Genomic DNA, 14362 nt, shown 5'->3' on the forward strand with positions numbered 1-14362 from the left:
TTTGCGATAGAAACAATACCAAGCAACATTTTTGATCAGTGAATACATACTAACACTAGCCCGCGTGTACTTATCCATAATGTTTGGCCATTTAAATCGACATATTGTTTGCAATGGGAAAAAATAAAAACGAAGGTAACAATCAATCCATTCTACGTGGTCATGCTAAAGAAATAAGGTTCCTCCTCCTCCATATCGGGGGCAGGTTTCCCTCGCGAACGCATATCTTAATCCTCTAATTTAGTGCAGTAAGTAAATGTTGATAAGGATAAGATAGTATAGCAAGAATAAAAAACAAAAAAAGGCTAAGGCTAAAGCATAGTCTTCCATAAGCTTATATTTAAACTGCATTATCCCTCTCTAAGTCGCTTGATTTATGCAACGGTTTTATACATTGCCCACTACTAAACTTCCCCGCTCTAAATTGAATATAATCTGACAAAAGGATAAAAACCGTGAATAACAATAGGAGACGTCGGGGCCTTGCAAAACACGTTCGCACGGCCTCGATGGTTTCTGGTATCTGGCTTTAACGATGATTTTGATTAGTGATTTCATACAATAGTTTTGTCTTAATGTCATTGCGCCCAAAGTGTCGGTTTACGTTCGATATGGTAAACATTTTCCTGCATGCCCTCAATTTGATCGAAACCCCATCCTAACATCGAAAGTGTGACAAATGAGCAAGCTTTATGCACTGCTATATACAAATGAGTTTAAGGTGATACAATATAATATGTAATAAGATAAACGATCGTGATTTTGTACTATTTACACAAGCTGGAGGTTGCGTTTTGGGCGAGTAAAAACATTTCCATAAAGAACGTAAACCGTAAGCTTTCGTTTTAACAATCTTTCTTACCGTATTTCTTCTACTAGCTACCCTATCGCGCTTAAAGCAAACGAAATGAAGAAAAAAAGGAGAGAAAAAAGGTTTAAAGCCAATTCAATTACAAATATTTTAAAAAAAGAGTGCAAAACGCACCCGATATGCGAAACAGGCGGAAAGCTTTCCTTTGCCGCGCGTGTATATGGCGGATAGTTAGATAATTTTGCTTCATCATATAGGATAAACAATAATCGTGTCAAATGAATGTAATATCCTTTTTGTTTTAGATCTCGGGGAATCGAACTTACTTCCACTACGCTTACGCACTAGCACGATCCGACCCCTTTTAGTCTCGCACGCTAAGGAACTTTGATTCATCGATGTATCGATTATAGATTTTACAGACATACACGCGCCTACGCGAGAGCCTAAGCTATAGATTTTGCTTCGTTACATGGCTAAGGCAAGGAAACATATTTCGCAACACATTTTACACATGGCTTTCCGATTGCGCTCTTCACTAATCACACGCATATCACCGTCGCATTTGCATTTGCTGTACGTCAGTGTGTATGAATGTGTGTGTATCTGTAATAGAAACCCCAGTGACTTCACCATGCCTTTCTTTGGCCGTCTGCTACCAATCCTTATTCCTCTGCCGAATTCTTGCGCTTCATTTCATCTTTACCGTACACGTGTGGTACCGCATAATGCATTAGTTTGTGTGTTTAGTGTTCCTGTGACTCCTTGAACTGTAGCGAGAAGCGAATGTCCACCTCTCTCGCTTTCTTCATGTGTGCTCCTGGTTCCTGTATGCAGCCTGTGTGTTGTGTTGTGTATGTGTGAAGATGAATATCATCAAAAAATATCAGTCGACAGTTGATTCTCTCGTTAAAATTAATAATAATCCCGGCATGCTCCCGCAACATGATTCTTCTTCACCCGCTGTAAGCTCCGGTGTAGAACACATCGCCGCTGCTGTTACCGCTTAGCTATTCGAATTACTGTCGATCGACTGACATAGGGAGGACACTAGATATTCATACTCTGGCAGGGATGTTTCAAACTGTTCCAGCTGGCGGGTGAGGTCATTTAGTTCATCATCTTCCTCTCCACTGTCCGGGCACGTATCGGCTTCCGTCAGTATCCTGCTACCGTCCATATTTTCTTCCTCCGTAATCGTGTCCGCGCCGCTCGAACGCATCATGTCGAACTCTTGCAACGTCGGCGCATTGGAACACTCGCGCAAAAACTTCGCCAGCTCACCCTGGGCCGTCGTTTCGGCAAACGCAAACTGTAGCTCCTTCAGCATCCGATCGTTCTCGGACGGTTCGCGCCGAATCGACCATCGTGAGGAGCGCCGGAACTCACCACCAGCACCCAGCGAGCTCGGGGGTGATGTTCCACCGGTGGCGGGGATTGCTACGGTCGCACCCGGCACTGGCATTGCACCACCGCCGATCGATTCGGGTCCGCTCTTTGGCGACTGTGACAACCGGAAATGCATCGGACCGGCGGCACTGTTGGATTCGTACGATCCTTTGCTGGTGTTGTTGTTGAGATTGTTCGCGTTGTTGGAGCAGTTCTCGTCCACGTTGGTAGGCGAGTGGAGGGACACCCGGTCTTCGCCGCCACAGTCCCGGTATGTGCTTTCGTCGCGTGGTTTCGGTAGCAGCCAACTGAACGGTGGCGTTTCGGGCAGTGTGTAATCTTCCTCGGTGTGCTTTTTAACGCGTGAAGCATCTACGAAGGCACCGCAGCGCATCGGTTTGTCCAAATCGATAACCTTTTTCTCCCTGCAAAAGAACCCGAAAAAGGAAGGAGCAATAGATTAGTACAGGCGTAGTTGCAAAATTTGTTATCTTATCAGGGACATAAGAGTTCAGTTCAATTCAGGGACATGAGTACTATTTTACGAGTTTCTGTTTGATTGGTTTGGTAATTTCGACAAGCATTCGATCGTGCTGCAAAAAAAAAAACTGCTTCGACAGCTTCCGAGCGTGTAAAGAAGTGCTATTTTCTCCCGGTTTATCATGTAAACGTAGCATTTCCATTGAGCAAATGTTTACAATCGTGCACGCTCTGTTATAAGGGTGTTTTTACCATTCGATACAGAGTTCTGTGCCAATTTACCATCGTTCGTGCGTCATTGAAACTGTAACGCAATCGCTTTTTTCAGATAAAATGAATGTTTTTCATAGACATTAAATGTGTAGGGAGGCTGGGAATTCCAATAGAGCCGCGGATGGTTATACACACCAACGCTGTATTGCTGCTGCTGTGTATTTTCAAGTCGCGGTTGAGTCATAATTACACCGTACGAGCGACACTAAATTATTGTACCAGCGCAGTGTTTCTTATCAAAGTCATCGTTTTGAAGCGAGACAGAGTTCACTATTGACTGAAAATTCAAACACTTTATAAACTGTTGCCCTTTCTTATTGAAACATTCCATGTACGGTACACGTGTCACGTGAAAGTAACGTGCAAGAGAGTGATAAGATTACTGCTGGACGCATGATTCATACGCTGAGAAATATAAAGATGTGCTTCATTTAAGCTGAGTTGGATTTACACCGACGGCTTTTGCAAATGAAATGAAACCATCTGTCCGACAGAATAAGAGTCCACAATTACACGTGGGTATTAAACAGAAACAAAGGCTAAACCTTGTACAGACCATGCAAACTTCCCACCTACGGTCATGCAGATTGGTAATCGTTTCATTGGCGATTCTCTGTCTTCGACTTCGGACCATAAATAGGCGCCTCCAAGAGTTGGCCCGAACTGGTTTAAGCCTCCCCATTAGACCAACATGGTGCTACCACTAGGCGACAGCAAAGGAAAATTGTCGCTCCAGGTCCAGTCGATCACCCCACTTTACCAGCACACACCTCTGATCTTTCATAACCATATTTCACTTTTTCCGCACCACTGACAGCCAATTTCCAACTGCAACTGCAGTATAATTGTCACATCAAAGGTGTGTGTGTGGGATGTTATCGTCTTTCTGGGTTGCGATGTGAAATTATTAAAAAGCGGCTATTTTCAGCGATCGGTAACGCGATTTGAACTTAATAAAGGAAATATCGATCATCGAGGTTGACAGGTTTGGGGGAAGCCACCGAACCAACCGTACCGTACCGACTGTTTATCTCGGTGTGTGCAAAGACACATGATGCCTAACGAATGAATTTGACGCCCACGTGAGGCACACCATCGTAGGGCCGGAGCTCGCGTAGGGCAGCATTGATCCCACGCCGTAAGCTCGTTAAAGCAAACGAGCATGCAGGTAGGTGGTTTTATGAATGAATCTACCCACGCTCACTGGGCATACTGTTTACGATCAATTTTTCAAAACCGCGAGTGAAAGGTTTGATTATTTTGTATGCTATTTTATGGCAAGCCGTAGTAGCGGGAGTGAAAGCTTCGCAAGAATAAATATATTAATGCGATAAAGAAGTGGGAAAACCGAAACGGCGTGCAGATTTTTGCAACATCAAATTACTGTGTTGCGATGCTGTAAAACCATTACAAGTAAATGGTGGTCAGCAAAAATGACCCGCAGAATAATGCTGATAGGCAAAAGTGTGATTATATGCCCTTCGACAGGAACTCCGCACAGCTCCTCCTCAGGGCAGCGTCCCGTCCTAAGGTGCTGAAAGTGAGTGGCCACTTAACTACCCGCGGTGCAAGATAGATGCCCTCTTCTGATGGTGAACTGGGCGGTAATATCACGTAACTATACTCACGGAGTGATCCGGTTATAGCTCAAAAGATGGTAAATTACTTCGCGGTGCAAAGTTACTTTATGTCGCAACTTTGTTGCTAGTGATAGTGGAAAAGATGGCTAATCTTATCTTCCGTTCATGTGATCCCGTTGCACGGGAGATTTGCGGCTTTGGGAGATCTATGGCAGGTTTGCTTATCAAGCTGATTACAATCATACCACCAACAGTTTGAAGGCACCTGGCATGATGTCCTGCGGAAGGTTGTTGTATTCTTAATGTACATTGCTAGTTAGGCAATAATTTTATATGAGTATTCATCTGGGGCTTAACTGCATTGGATTGATTAGAACATGATTGTAATCATTGAGCGAAACACAGCACTTAAGGTCGGGGTCTTTTTGGCAAGAAGAAATACTGACAATGTCCAGAAAGAGGTACACCATATGTGCCATAAAATTGTTCCTATCTGGTTATCTAGACATCAGCTTCGAGTGTACTACAAACGACGTAAAGTGCTTGAAAGATTACGCCGTCAGGGGTCCTTGTGAGATTAACTAGTCATCCAAGGTGTGCGGTGTTTTACGTGGAATTACTGCCCTATCATCATGCGGATGTACTACATTTTAAGGCGTGTGCATCGTAGATAGTAGGACCGGGTGTACATCACACTGGCTGATGATATCACTCCCACTTTCCATTTCTATCATAGTATTGTGTGTAGCGTTAGTGACACACTGTCGTTGTCTGTTTGCCACGAAAAAGATATCACACCAACACACGCATTTCGATTTGCAACTCCCAATATGGATCGTCTAACTCCATTAGGACTGATGAAGGGAAGGTCGTTTCCAGCGCGTTGTAGCATCCGAAGTGCTCGATGCGTTTGTGAATTTACAAAAATTAAACCGGTTCTTTTCGTCAACCGGATCGAGTGTGCAACTGTACGATCGGTCGATCGATACGTGGGGGTTTTTCCGAAGGCTGCATCACAATGTCACGCACAGACAACCGAGCATACGTGGAACGCCCGTAACTCTCAAAACCATCGGTTCTCGGGGTATAGCCTTCACGAGTGGCTGGGTGATGGGATGGAGACAGATACCGATTTCACAAAACGCTATGTCTCGTCCGCGGTAACCTCACCGATCTAGTATCTCCAAGATTATGCGCCTAATGAATGCGTACAGCGCCATCTGCTGTTGTAACTTGGAAGCCCTAGAGCATGGCATAGATCTAACCGACACACAGGCATCGATGGCAGCCAAGATCTGCTCTTCTCACTCGCTGTTTATCACCTACACTGGAACACTGGAAGGGGAGTAATCAAATGCATTCCAATGTGGGGAGCATTTTCCACCCCAAGCGAAACCATCATTCCAATGGCATAATTTTTCATCTGCCCCCTCCGCTTCAAGCGCACAAGGAATGCACCATACGACTGTGCGCATCTCTGTATGTCTCAATCTATTCCACTTTCGTGCAACCATCCGTCTTTTGCTTGCGTTGACGGATGGCTAGGAATCCGAAAAAGAAACACACTACTGCAGCTTATCCGAAGCAGCAACATCATCATCAACATGGGGCGTAGTGCGCGCGACTGCTGCCAGCATGCGAAGAATTGATTGTCCGCCTTTTTCTACCATATCCGCCGCTTTGGGCGTCGATCATCATCACGATCTGTATGGCACACACAGCGAGTTGTACGAATGTGGCGCGACGGTGACGCAAATGCACGAGACGGCGATACGCGCGCATGAATCAGCGTTTTTACATACGGACGTGGACGTGGTTTTAGGGGACGTGTCCAAAAAAACAAGCGAACAGGTCCCCTGCGTGCGTAATGGGCTGCAATATTCGTCAAGGCACTTGTGCACCTTCCCACTACGGACAACTGAGTTTTTGCAGGTTCTTTTTCGGCCAAAGAAGGATGTTTTTCACCACCACCTACACGATAGTTATTGGCCAAGGTTGTTCATGAAACACTAGATCCGGGTATTCCCCGTTTTTTTCGGGCACCTACACACTTTTAAACCGAATTCCAAACCAAACTGTCACTGCCCGTCGGCGGTTTGAGCTGAACACTTCACACGCACCCCACAGAGAACAATCGAGAGGAGGAAACCATTCCCGGTCGGATACTTACACTTTCTTGTTGTAGTTGTAGCGTACGTGCTTTGGGCTGATATCCTTCAGGAAGTGATCGCTCTTCATCATGATCGTGTTGTCGCGTCCGGTTTGCGTTGGTGAGAACGTAATCTTCGTCCGGTAGGCCACTGCCATGTTTAGCGTTCCGATTTGTGTGCACAACTGTCCGACGCGAACCTGGTTGTAACCATCCCCTAGTGTCGAGGGTTGAGAAATGAATGAGAGAACCGGAATGAGTGTAAATTGCTTTTGGTGTTTCGCGGCCCGCGAGTGCTCTCGCGCACACGCACACACTGTCCGGGTGTGCGTTTTCGTTGCGTGTGTGTCCGTATGTCGGGGTGGTGAGCGATACGGTCGTACGTATGCTCGACGGCGCCAGTCTTGTCATCGTGTGGGAATTTAATTCCCCCTGGCCTCCATCCCCCTTTGCCGGTGCATTCGTAATATTTCACCCTTAGTGGGGAGCGAGAGATATCTGTTGAATGAAAGAGACACCCCAACCAAGCTACGTTTGTACTCGTAACCAACAGATCACAACGACATGATCACGCGATCGCGCGAGAGAGATCGCGATTCAGATCGTAGGAGAGTTACCAAGAAAAGAAGGGTTGAGTTCCGCGTATTTTGCCAACATTGGGATTGATACTGTCACCATAAATGGCTCTAGGTGTTGGCGCCAGCCATCCGCTGTAGCGAGAAAATTTGTAGGTCGTGAAGTTTTTGGGACGAAATTTCTTGGAGGTATTTAATCGAGCGGGTCATACCATCGAGCTGAAACCTTTCAAGGCTTAATCTGAATGAAAAAAAGGTACTATGTGCACCATCTCTTACTAATCTACCCCCTACAGCGGTTTAAAGTCCGGTCACTCACACTCTCCTTTGTCCCTTAGTATGTGTAGTGCGTTCACATTGTTCTCGCGTACTATCCGGCCGTTTTGTTGACGTGGTTTACTACGAATGGATTGTCCAATTTAAATACCGAAACCCTTTTCTACCTCGTAGCCCCCTCTTTCTCTCGCTCTCTATTCGTTCCATCCCGAGGACAGTACAAATAGCGATAATCGTTTTGTTTTGATATTTAAAGGCCCTCTACAACCCGAGTCAGTCTGTGTGTGTATGGAGTCTTTCGTTGCGGGAGTTCAGTTTATATTTGCATTTTTGCACGACTGCATGTGTTTGTGTGTGAGACTGCGTGCGCGCTACTGTTGGGATGAAGAACCCTAAACATGGAGCCGCGCCCTCAAAAGGTCCCTTGCAGCGTGGGGTAGCGCAAGATCGGGCCATGAACGATTTGATAGCTTCTTTCGCGAGAACAGTCATCAAACAAATATCGCACTTACATAATAATGTGGGCTGTTCGCACTAGTACATAAATGGTAAATGAAATATCTGTCTTTCTGCCCAGTCACGAGACACACACTCTTGGATGGCCGCGTCATTTGCGTCTGACAGGCGTCGATTATCCAATTTTGGCTCAATACTTCCGCTGCTTGAAAACGTTCAGGACAAGTGAAGCCTAACAGCGCGTGTAATCACGACACAACATTCATCCCCTATTGAACTGCTCGTCAACTGATCTCGTCGACGATAGTCTCCGTCCGTGGGGTGTTTGCCACCTGACAGAGCACACAACCCCATTGGTGTAAATGCAGCTTCTGCGTGGCTGCTGTTGCTATGCAGCGAAGCCTAAGTGCAAAAACAGATTATAAAACCGAATGCCTGCCGATTATGTGTCGAAAACTGTGACTTGACAGAGACACCACCTCTCGCCGAATACAGGTCGGCTTTTTGTCGACAGTACAAACACAAGTGTACACCACCTGCTTGGGGTTTTTTGAGAGATCATCAGCCGTAGACGATGGCGACAACGCCGGTGATCTGCACATTACCTTTCCTTTCTGTCTAGCGAACAGGCCGGTGGATAATAATAGCCTAGAAATACCGGACGAACCGACAGCCGGTACACGGTTTATTTTTAGCATCTCGGACAAATGTGCGAGATTGCCAAACCTAACCCCTGGCACAAAACAGAGCGACCAGAGCTTGAAAATATTTGCCCGCCAAAAAACCGCCGATGTCTTCACTGCACATCATCCCACGCCGCTAATGTCACGTACACGATCGTGTCGTGTTGCGCTTGTTTTTGGTTGGTGTTTTGTAATTTTCGTAACTCGATTATGCTGTTCATCGTGGCGAGGGTTTGGGCAAGACATTGCGATGATGAGTCGTCCACCTTAACCGGGGAAAGACATTCTCGAGAAACCTTCAGACTTGCTACTGGCTGGCCTCCATTTCGTCTAGGTTGGGGGCGTTAAGGTGTGATGCAGTCAGATGTAACGTACGAAAGGTATTAGACGAGGCCGTTTCGCTTGGACTGAGATTGCATCGCCCTAAATCCCACCTGTCTATCCATCATAGCCCGTGTGACCGCCGCTGCTGTCTCAGAGACAACCGACTGTTTGGCGCCGTTGAGCATCGATTGATTAATCGGTGTTGTTCATTAGACCGACGGGGGTGAGCGTTACAGGAGCGTCATGCTGAGGCGCTTTTGTTTGAGCGGCAAAGCATTTTCCCGCCATTCACCTATGTGAGATGAGTGAAAAGCGGACCGTTGTTGTTTGTTTGGATGCACGCAGATAAGGAAAGTGATGTTGGATCTGAGCAAAACTTCTGGGAGCCAGCTTCATACCTCCGAGTGTGTAGCTAATTCATCAGCTGACGTCAATTCGCGTACGGCAAGCAAGATAAGGTTGTTCCGTTTTTTCCAATCAAGTTTGGTTTGTACACTTTGCCTTGTGGGTTGCAGAACGCCTAGCTCAAATCGTTTGCTCGCTGATAAGAAAGAACGAGTCCGACTGATGGGATGGTGGTTCATGTGTACCGGGCCGATTCGGAGGATTCGGTGCAAAATAATACGCAAAAAAGAAGCGCTCCGCGTTCGACTAGATGCCTTTGATTCGTCTTTAAGAGTGATCTACAGGCCGAGGGACCAGGTGGCTCAGAAGGTCAGGATAACGCCGTACAAGATTATTGGGTTTGGAGTATCAGCTTCCCGGGGGGTTATCTGCCATCCGGGGAGGTTCCTAACCTGGTGGACCGCAACGTAAAAAATGAATTTCTTATCTTTTACGATAAGTCCGACGGCAAAAAGGGGAAAGTTTCTTTAATTCTATCGGTGTGAGGGCCACGAGCCCGCTGCGGTTACGATAATGTATGTTCTGTAGGTCATAGTTCAGTCGTATGATGTCAGATATCGGTACCGTGAACACAACATGTCGACCACAGGCTGTTGTAACTAAGAAAAACAATATCTTATCATTATCATTGTTCGTTATCTAACAAAGGGTCACAAGGTTGACAATGGAATGCTCAGCAATAACATCAATAAACTAACGCTATATCTTTTAAACCATACTTAATGCATAATGTTTGAGCGAACTTCTATCACATTAAGCAGAGCGTGTACTCTGAAGTTCATTTTCACTTTAATTTACTCTATTGTACTAACACAAAAAGGGAAAACAACATGAATACAGGGAGTCTTAATACGAATTCAGTACGATAATTGATAGGACTTCCAATTAAACTAATAAACATAAGTAAATTGTAAGCTTTCCTGTTCTAAAATCGTACACGCGACTCTTGACCTCAGGCGAAAGCAAAAACAACGGAGCTACAAAACAATCTAATTTTAGTGCTATCAGATGAAGGAGGGACAAAAGCAACACCATTGTTTACAACCTCAACTACAGATGCACCCATTAAACGAAAACAAGGGATGGAGTTGAAGCGATGCTAATGTTTTTATGCGTATAAATGTTAATGCTGATATGTTTACCGATCGGTGTTGGACGATCAGTTTCCTATCGCACACAAACAACACCCATCCGGACACAGCCGGTAAAATAACAACATTATGATCGCACTAGACATGGCTTGCAACAAAAAATAAACACATTGGAGCAAGCAAACGCACTTGGGGGCTGTTTTTAGCTTAGTGCACGATTAAAATAAGCGAGAACGAACGGGTAGACGGGTGCTACTACTACTTCAGACACTCCTTCTTTTCAGTTCGATCAATGCATCATAGATGTCGACGATCGTTAGTACATTTACCGGTAAAGGAAAACAGCATTAAAAACCGGGCGATTAATTGGCAGTGTGAGAGGTTCGCAATAGAAGCACAGTAGAGCGTTCTCGGCATTGACGGAATCTCTAGTACACACGAGGAGGAAACCGTTTGTAATTTTCCTGAACCGGCTCCCCGTGACATTGAACAGCGTAGCTGCGGTATACGATACAACTGTTTTAAAAATAAACTTCTTCACTACGGTTTCGCACCGGCTGGGGAGCTATATTTGTGTACACTACCGATGGCATGGTGCAGTTTTGCAGCATGTTCTTCTAATTGCATGTGCATGTCTCGGTTGTCTCGGATGGTTGGTTGGTGGAGAAGGGATTGCCAGGTGAAACGAATACAACCGTACGAGTCATGTGTGTATCGTAACAAAACTGAGAGCAAAGAATAACAAATAGGAGTACAATAAATGCACCGACGACGGCTGACTAACGGTACGCTTGCACTTTTTGCCAGTATGCAAATGACCGGTTGTGCACGACTGAACATACAAAATTCTCGGTGGTAGTAGGAGAACAAGGAGGGACATGTCGCAATAAAGACCAATGGTATGTCCTAAGGAATGCAATCCAACTAGATTCCAACGCTGGTGCAGAATCGTCAACATCGAGGCGCATGAAAATCATATGGAACAAAGTGGGAAGTTTAAAGAATGGTCATTTCTTAGGAAGAGTTGCAGATTTTTAGAAAATATTTTACTGCACCTTTAATATCATCGAGCATTAATTTGACATTTTACTGCATTCCTACATGACTAATGTCCTCAATTGTGTCTATTTAGAAAATACAAACGGATTGATTATCTGACTTTGCCTCCGGAAGTCGCATGTGTGACATTCTCGTAAATGTCAGCGGAAAGGATCAATTATTTGTTCACACCAACGAAAGGGGAACTTGATTAATCATGGTGAGATCACACATTGAACAAAAGTTTGCACATAAAAAATTCCGGTACGTACGGTATTGGAACGTGACACTGTGTTTTGATGATTCTCTTCGTGAGAATGAAATGCCAATAATACGCGCCGGTGTGATTATCGCGTTTCGAGGGGGACAGGGAGTCACCGATGATAACCATGCTATCAGATAAGGATAAATTGTTTATATACACTTGGCTTGCCCATTTCATGCAATTTATTTTAAAGCAAAGTAATGATAACTAGTACACATTTAATGACAAGGCACTAAAAGCCGGTACTGATAATGATATGTCCATCCAAACAAAGCAGAGTTATCTGTTGGGATGCAGGAAATATGTACTTCTCGGTGATTTCTCTCTCTCTGGTACTCTCGAAAAGGAAACCATCCGTAATTGCTGGTAAGGCTTCTCCCGGTTTGAACCAGTTTAGTGTGACATGACGAAAAGCACCCATGGCAAATAAAAAACAACCCTGCATACTACTCCACATCCAGTTCCGTTCTCCTGTACCTTAGCTAACACTCACTGCGAGCCAGTCACTGGAACGCAAATACCGCAGGCATACACAACTGTGTCCGACCGGGTAACAGAATTATATCACTGAGCTTGCAACCTTTTTTTCCAATATTCAACAATTCGTTGGGGAACGACAGTGAACGCGGGATGAAAAAAAAATAGCATTGCCATGGACATGCTTCGAGCGGATCACTATCACCACACGAACTTCGCAGCAACTTCGAGATTCGTGTTATTTTTATGCAACAGAACCTAGACGAGCTCGGGGGACGGTTGTTGGGGAATGCGGATGGAAAGCACCTCACGTACCCGTAGGGAATCACCTCGGAGGCGCCAGGGTAAATTGAATGCGAATATTGAGGAAACCGTTCAAGTGCTTCTGAGGGCGATTGACATGCAACATGTCATAGCGACGGTGCAACCGCGCGGCGACAGAATCTTGGAACCGGGAAAGTTCTAATCGTGCTTGACCTTGACATGCAACACATTCTACGTGGTAGTATGGTTCTCTTACTTTCTTTCGGACGACGTAAAGGCACGTTCTAATTGGCTTAAAATCTGCCCCACACGTATTGGAGTTCAAAAAAGAGGAGCATATGGGCAATTATTAAAATTGCATGCTAAAAATCAATACAATCGTCGAATACATTACGCCTAGACCTTTTGTAATAAATTATGGGCACAGGACATTCGTTTGTTAGCTAATCATGAATCAAGTCAACTATTTCGGTTTGATGAAGATTTCTTAGGGTATTCCCTGGCACAACCTGACTACACAGACCCATGAGAATCATAGTGCTAGTACCATTCGCTACGTGGCTAAAGCTGTCCATACCATGGACATTTGCACCGATAAAGGACGGTGAAACGAACGCTTCGCGATAGCGAGCAGAAATATGACACGTCTCATTTATTACCGGAATTCCCAGTTATTGCTGGTCGTCCGATGGGGAATCTTTAGCTCCAGCGAGGGAACGGAAAGTTCACAGCTGGAACCGGTTTCCATGCGCAATTAGCATATGGATTAAAATGCACCTCACTGGCAGCGGTGTGTTGTAGGCAGAAGAGAAAAAAAGATATCCTGCTAATTAATATTTTATCGTCGTACATCTTTGCTCAGGTGCTAGCTCGCGCGCACACACAGGACAGTGGCAGTATATCTCCACGGAGAAGGAGTAGACGTGTTTCCACACACCTTAGTAAACAAATTAATCGGTCAAGCGATTCCCTCTACAAGCGTCGCGACTTCGAAAAACCGTGCCTTGATTACGGACGACAGGTTCGCGGCTCAATGATAAATTCTGCACTTCCTAGCGGAGAAAAAAAAGGTTAAGTCTAAAGGACGGCCAAACGCAACTCGAGATTCCAGTGCGGAGGATGTGTTCCTGTCGGGGTGTGCAAGTTATTTGCACAGCTTTGTGGCTTTCTTACACTCTCCTTCGTTTCGTGGAGGGCACATAAAAGTCGTCGTAAGGCTACGCTGCGACACAGCAATCGTGTTCAGAAAATCCAGCGCCACGCGCCATTACGACGATGCGTACGAAGTGCAATTTAACGTTTTTTTTCCAAGCCATTTGTTGCTTGACACCGAAGCACCTTCACAGCAAACGGCCGACACAAGCTGTTGGGCACGTGCCTCTGCTATTTCCGTTGAGCTTCGCCGGGGAGAGCTTGGCGTCTTCAAACTCTCTGTGGCAGTGAAACAGGAAAGTGTAATTTTTACAGTCGATTCCCACTGATTGGAAGATGTTTTTCAGGCCGCAATCCAAAGTAGGCAGCACGAGATGGGTCCGGTAGTTACCCACTTCCTAACGGATGCATCCCGATCTGCCTCCAATTACATGCCTCTCTTGCAGTTGCATCTGTGCAAATACGATGGCTTGCGGCATGTATTGAGAAGCAATCATTCCGTCCCGCAACCAATGGGACGTGTTTGGGGGTAATGTGAAATTTAAATTATCACCACGGTGGCGCCTAACTGATCGCGCGAATGGGTGTTTAGTGAAAAAAATACAGTAGCGTGTCTAGAGGTAGTTGTAGTGTCAAGCACACGAATAAACGTTATCACGTGAGTGTTGCTTTTG

At 45.4% G+C, this 14362-nt stretch overlaps 1 protein-coding gene across 1 annotated transcript in view; it reads right to left on the minus strand.

Moving 5' to 3' along the window:
* LOC128301864 (autophagy-related protein 13 homolog) overlaps positions 1 to 14362 on the minus strand; it is a 31845-nt gene continuing 17483 nt past the window's right edge. The window contains exons 3-4 of the mRNA XM_053038516.1: positions 6704 to 6899; positions 1 to 2625 (exon numbers count right to left, since the gene is read on the minus strand). Coding sequence (XP_052894476.1) covers positions 1818 to 2625; positions 6704 to 6899 — 1004 coding nt within the window. The 3' untranslated portion in view covers positions 1 to 1817. The remainder of the gene's footprint in view (positions 2626 to 6703; positions 6900 to 14362) is intronic.

This window comes from Anopheles moucheti, chromosome 3 (assembly GCF_943734755.1).
Source record: "Anopheles moucheti chromosome 3, idAnoMoucSN_F20_07, whole genome shotgun sequence".
NCBI classification, from domain to species: domain Eukaryota; kingdom Metazoa; phylum Arthropoda; class Insecta; order Diptera; family Culicidae; genus Anopheles; species Anopheles moucheti.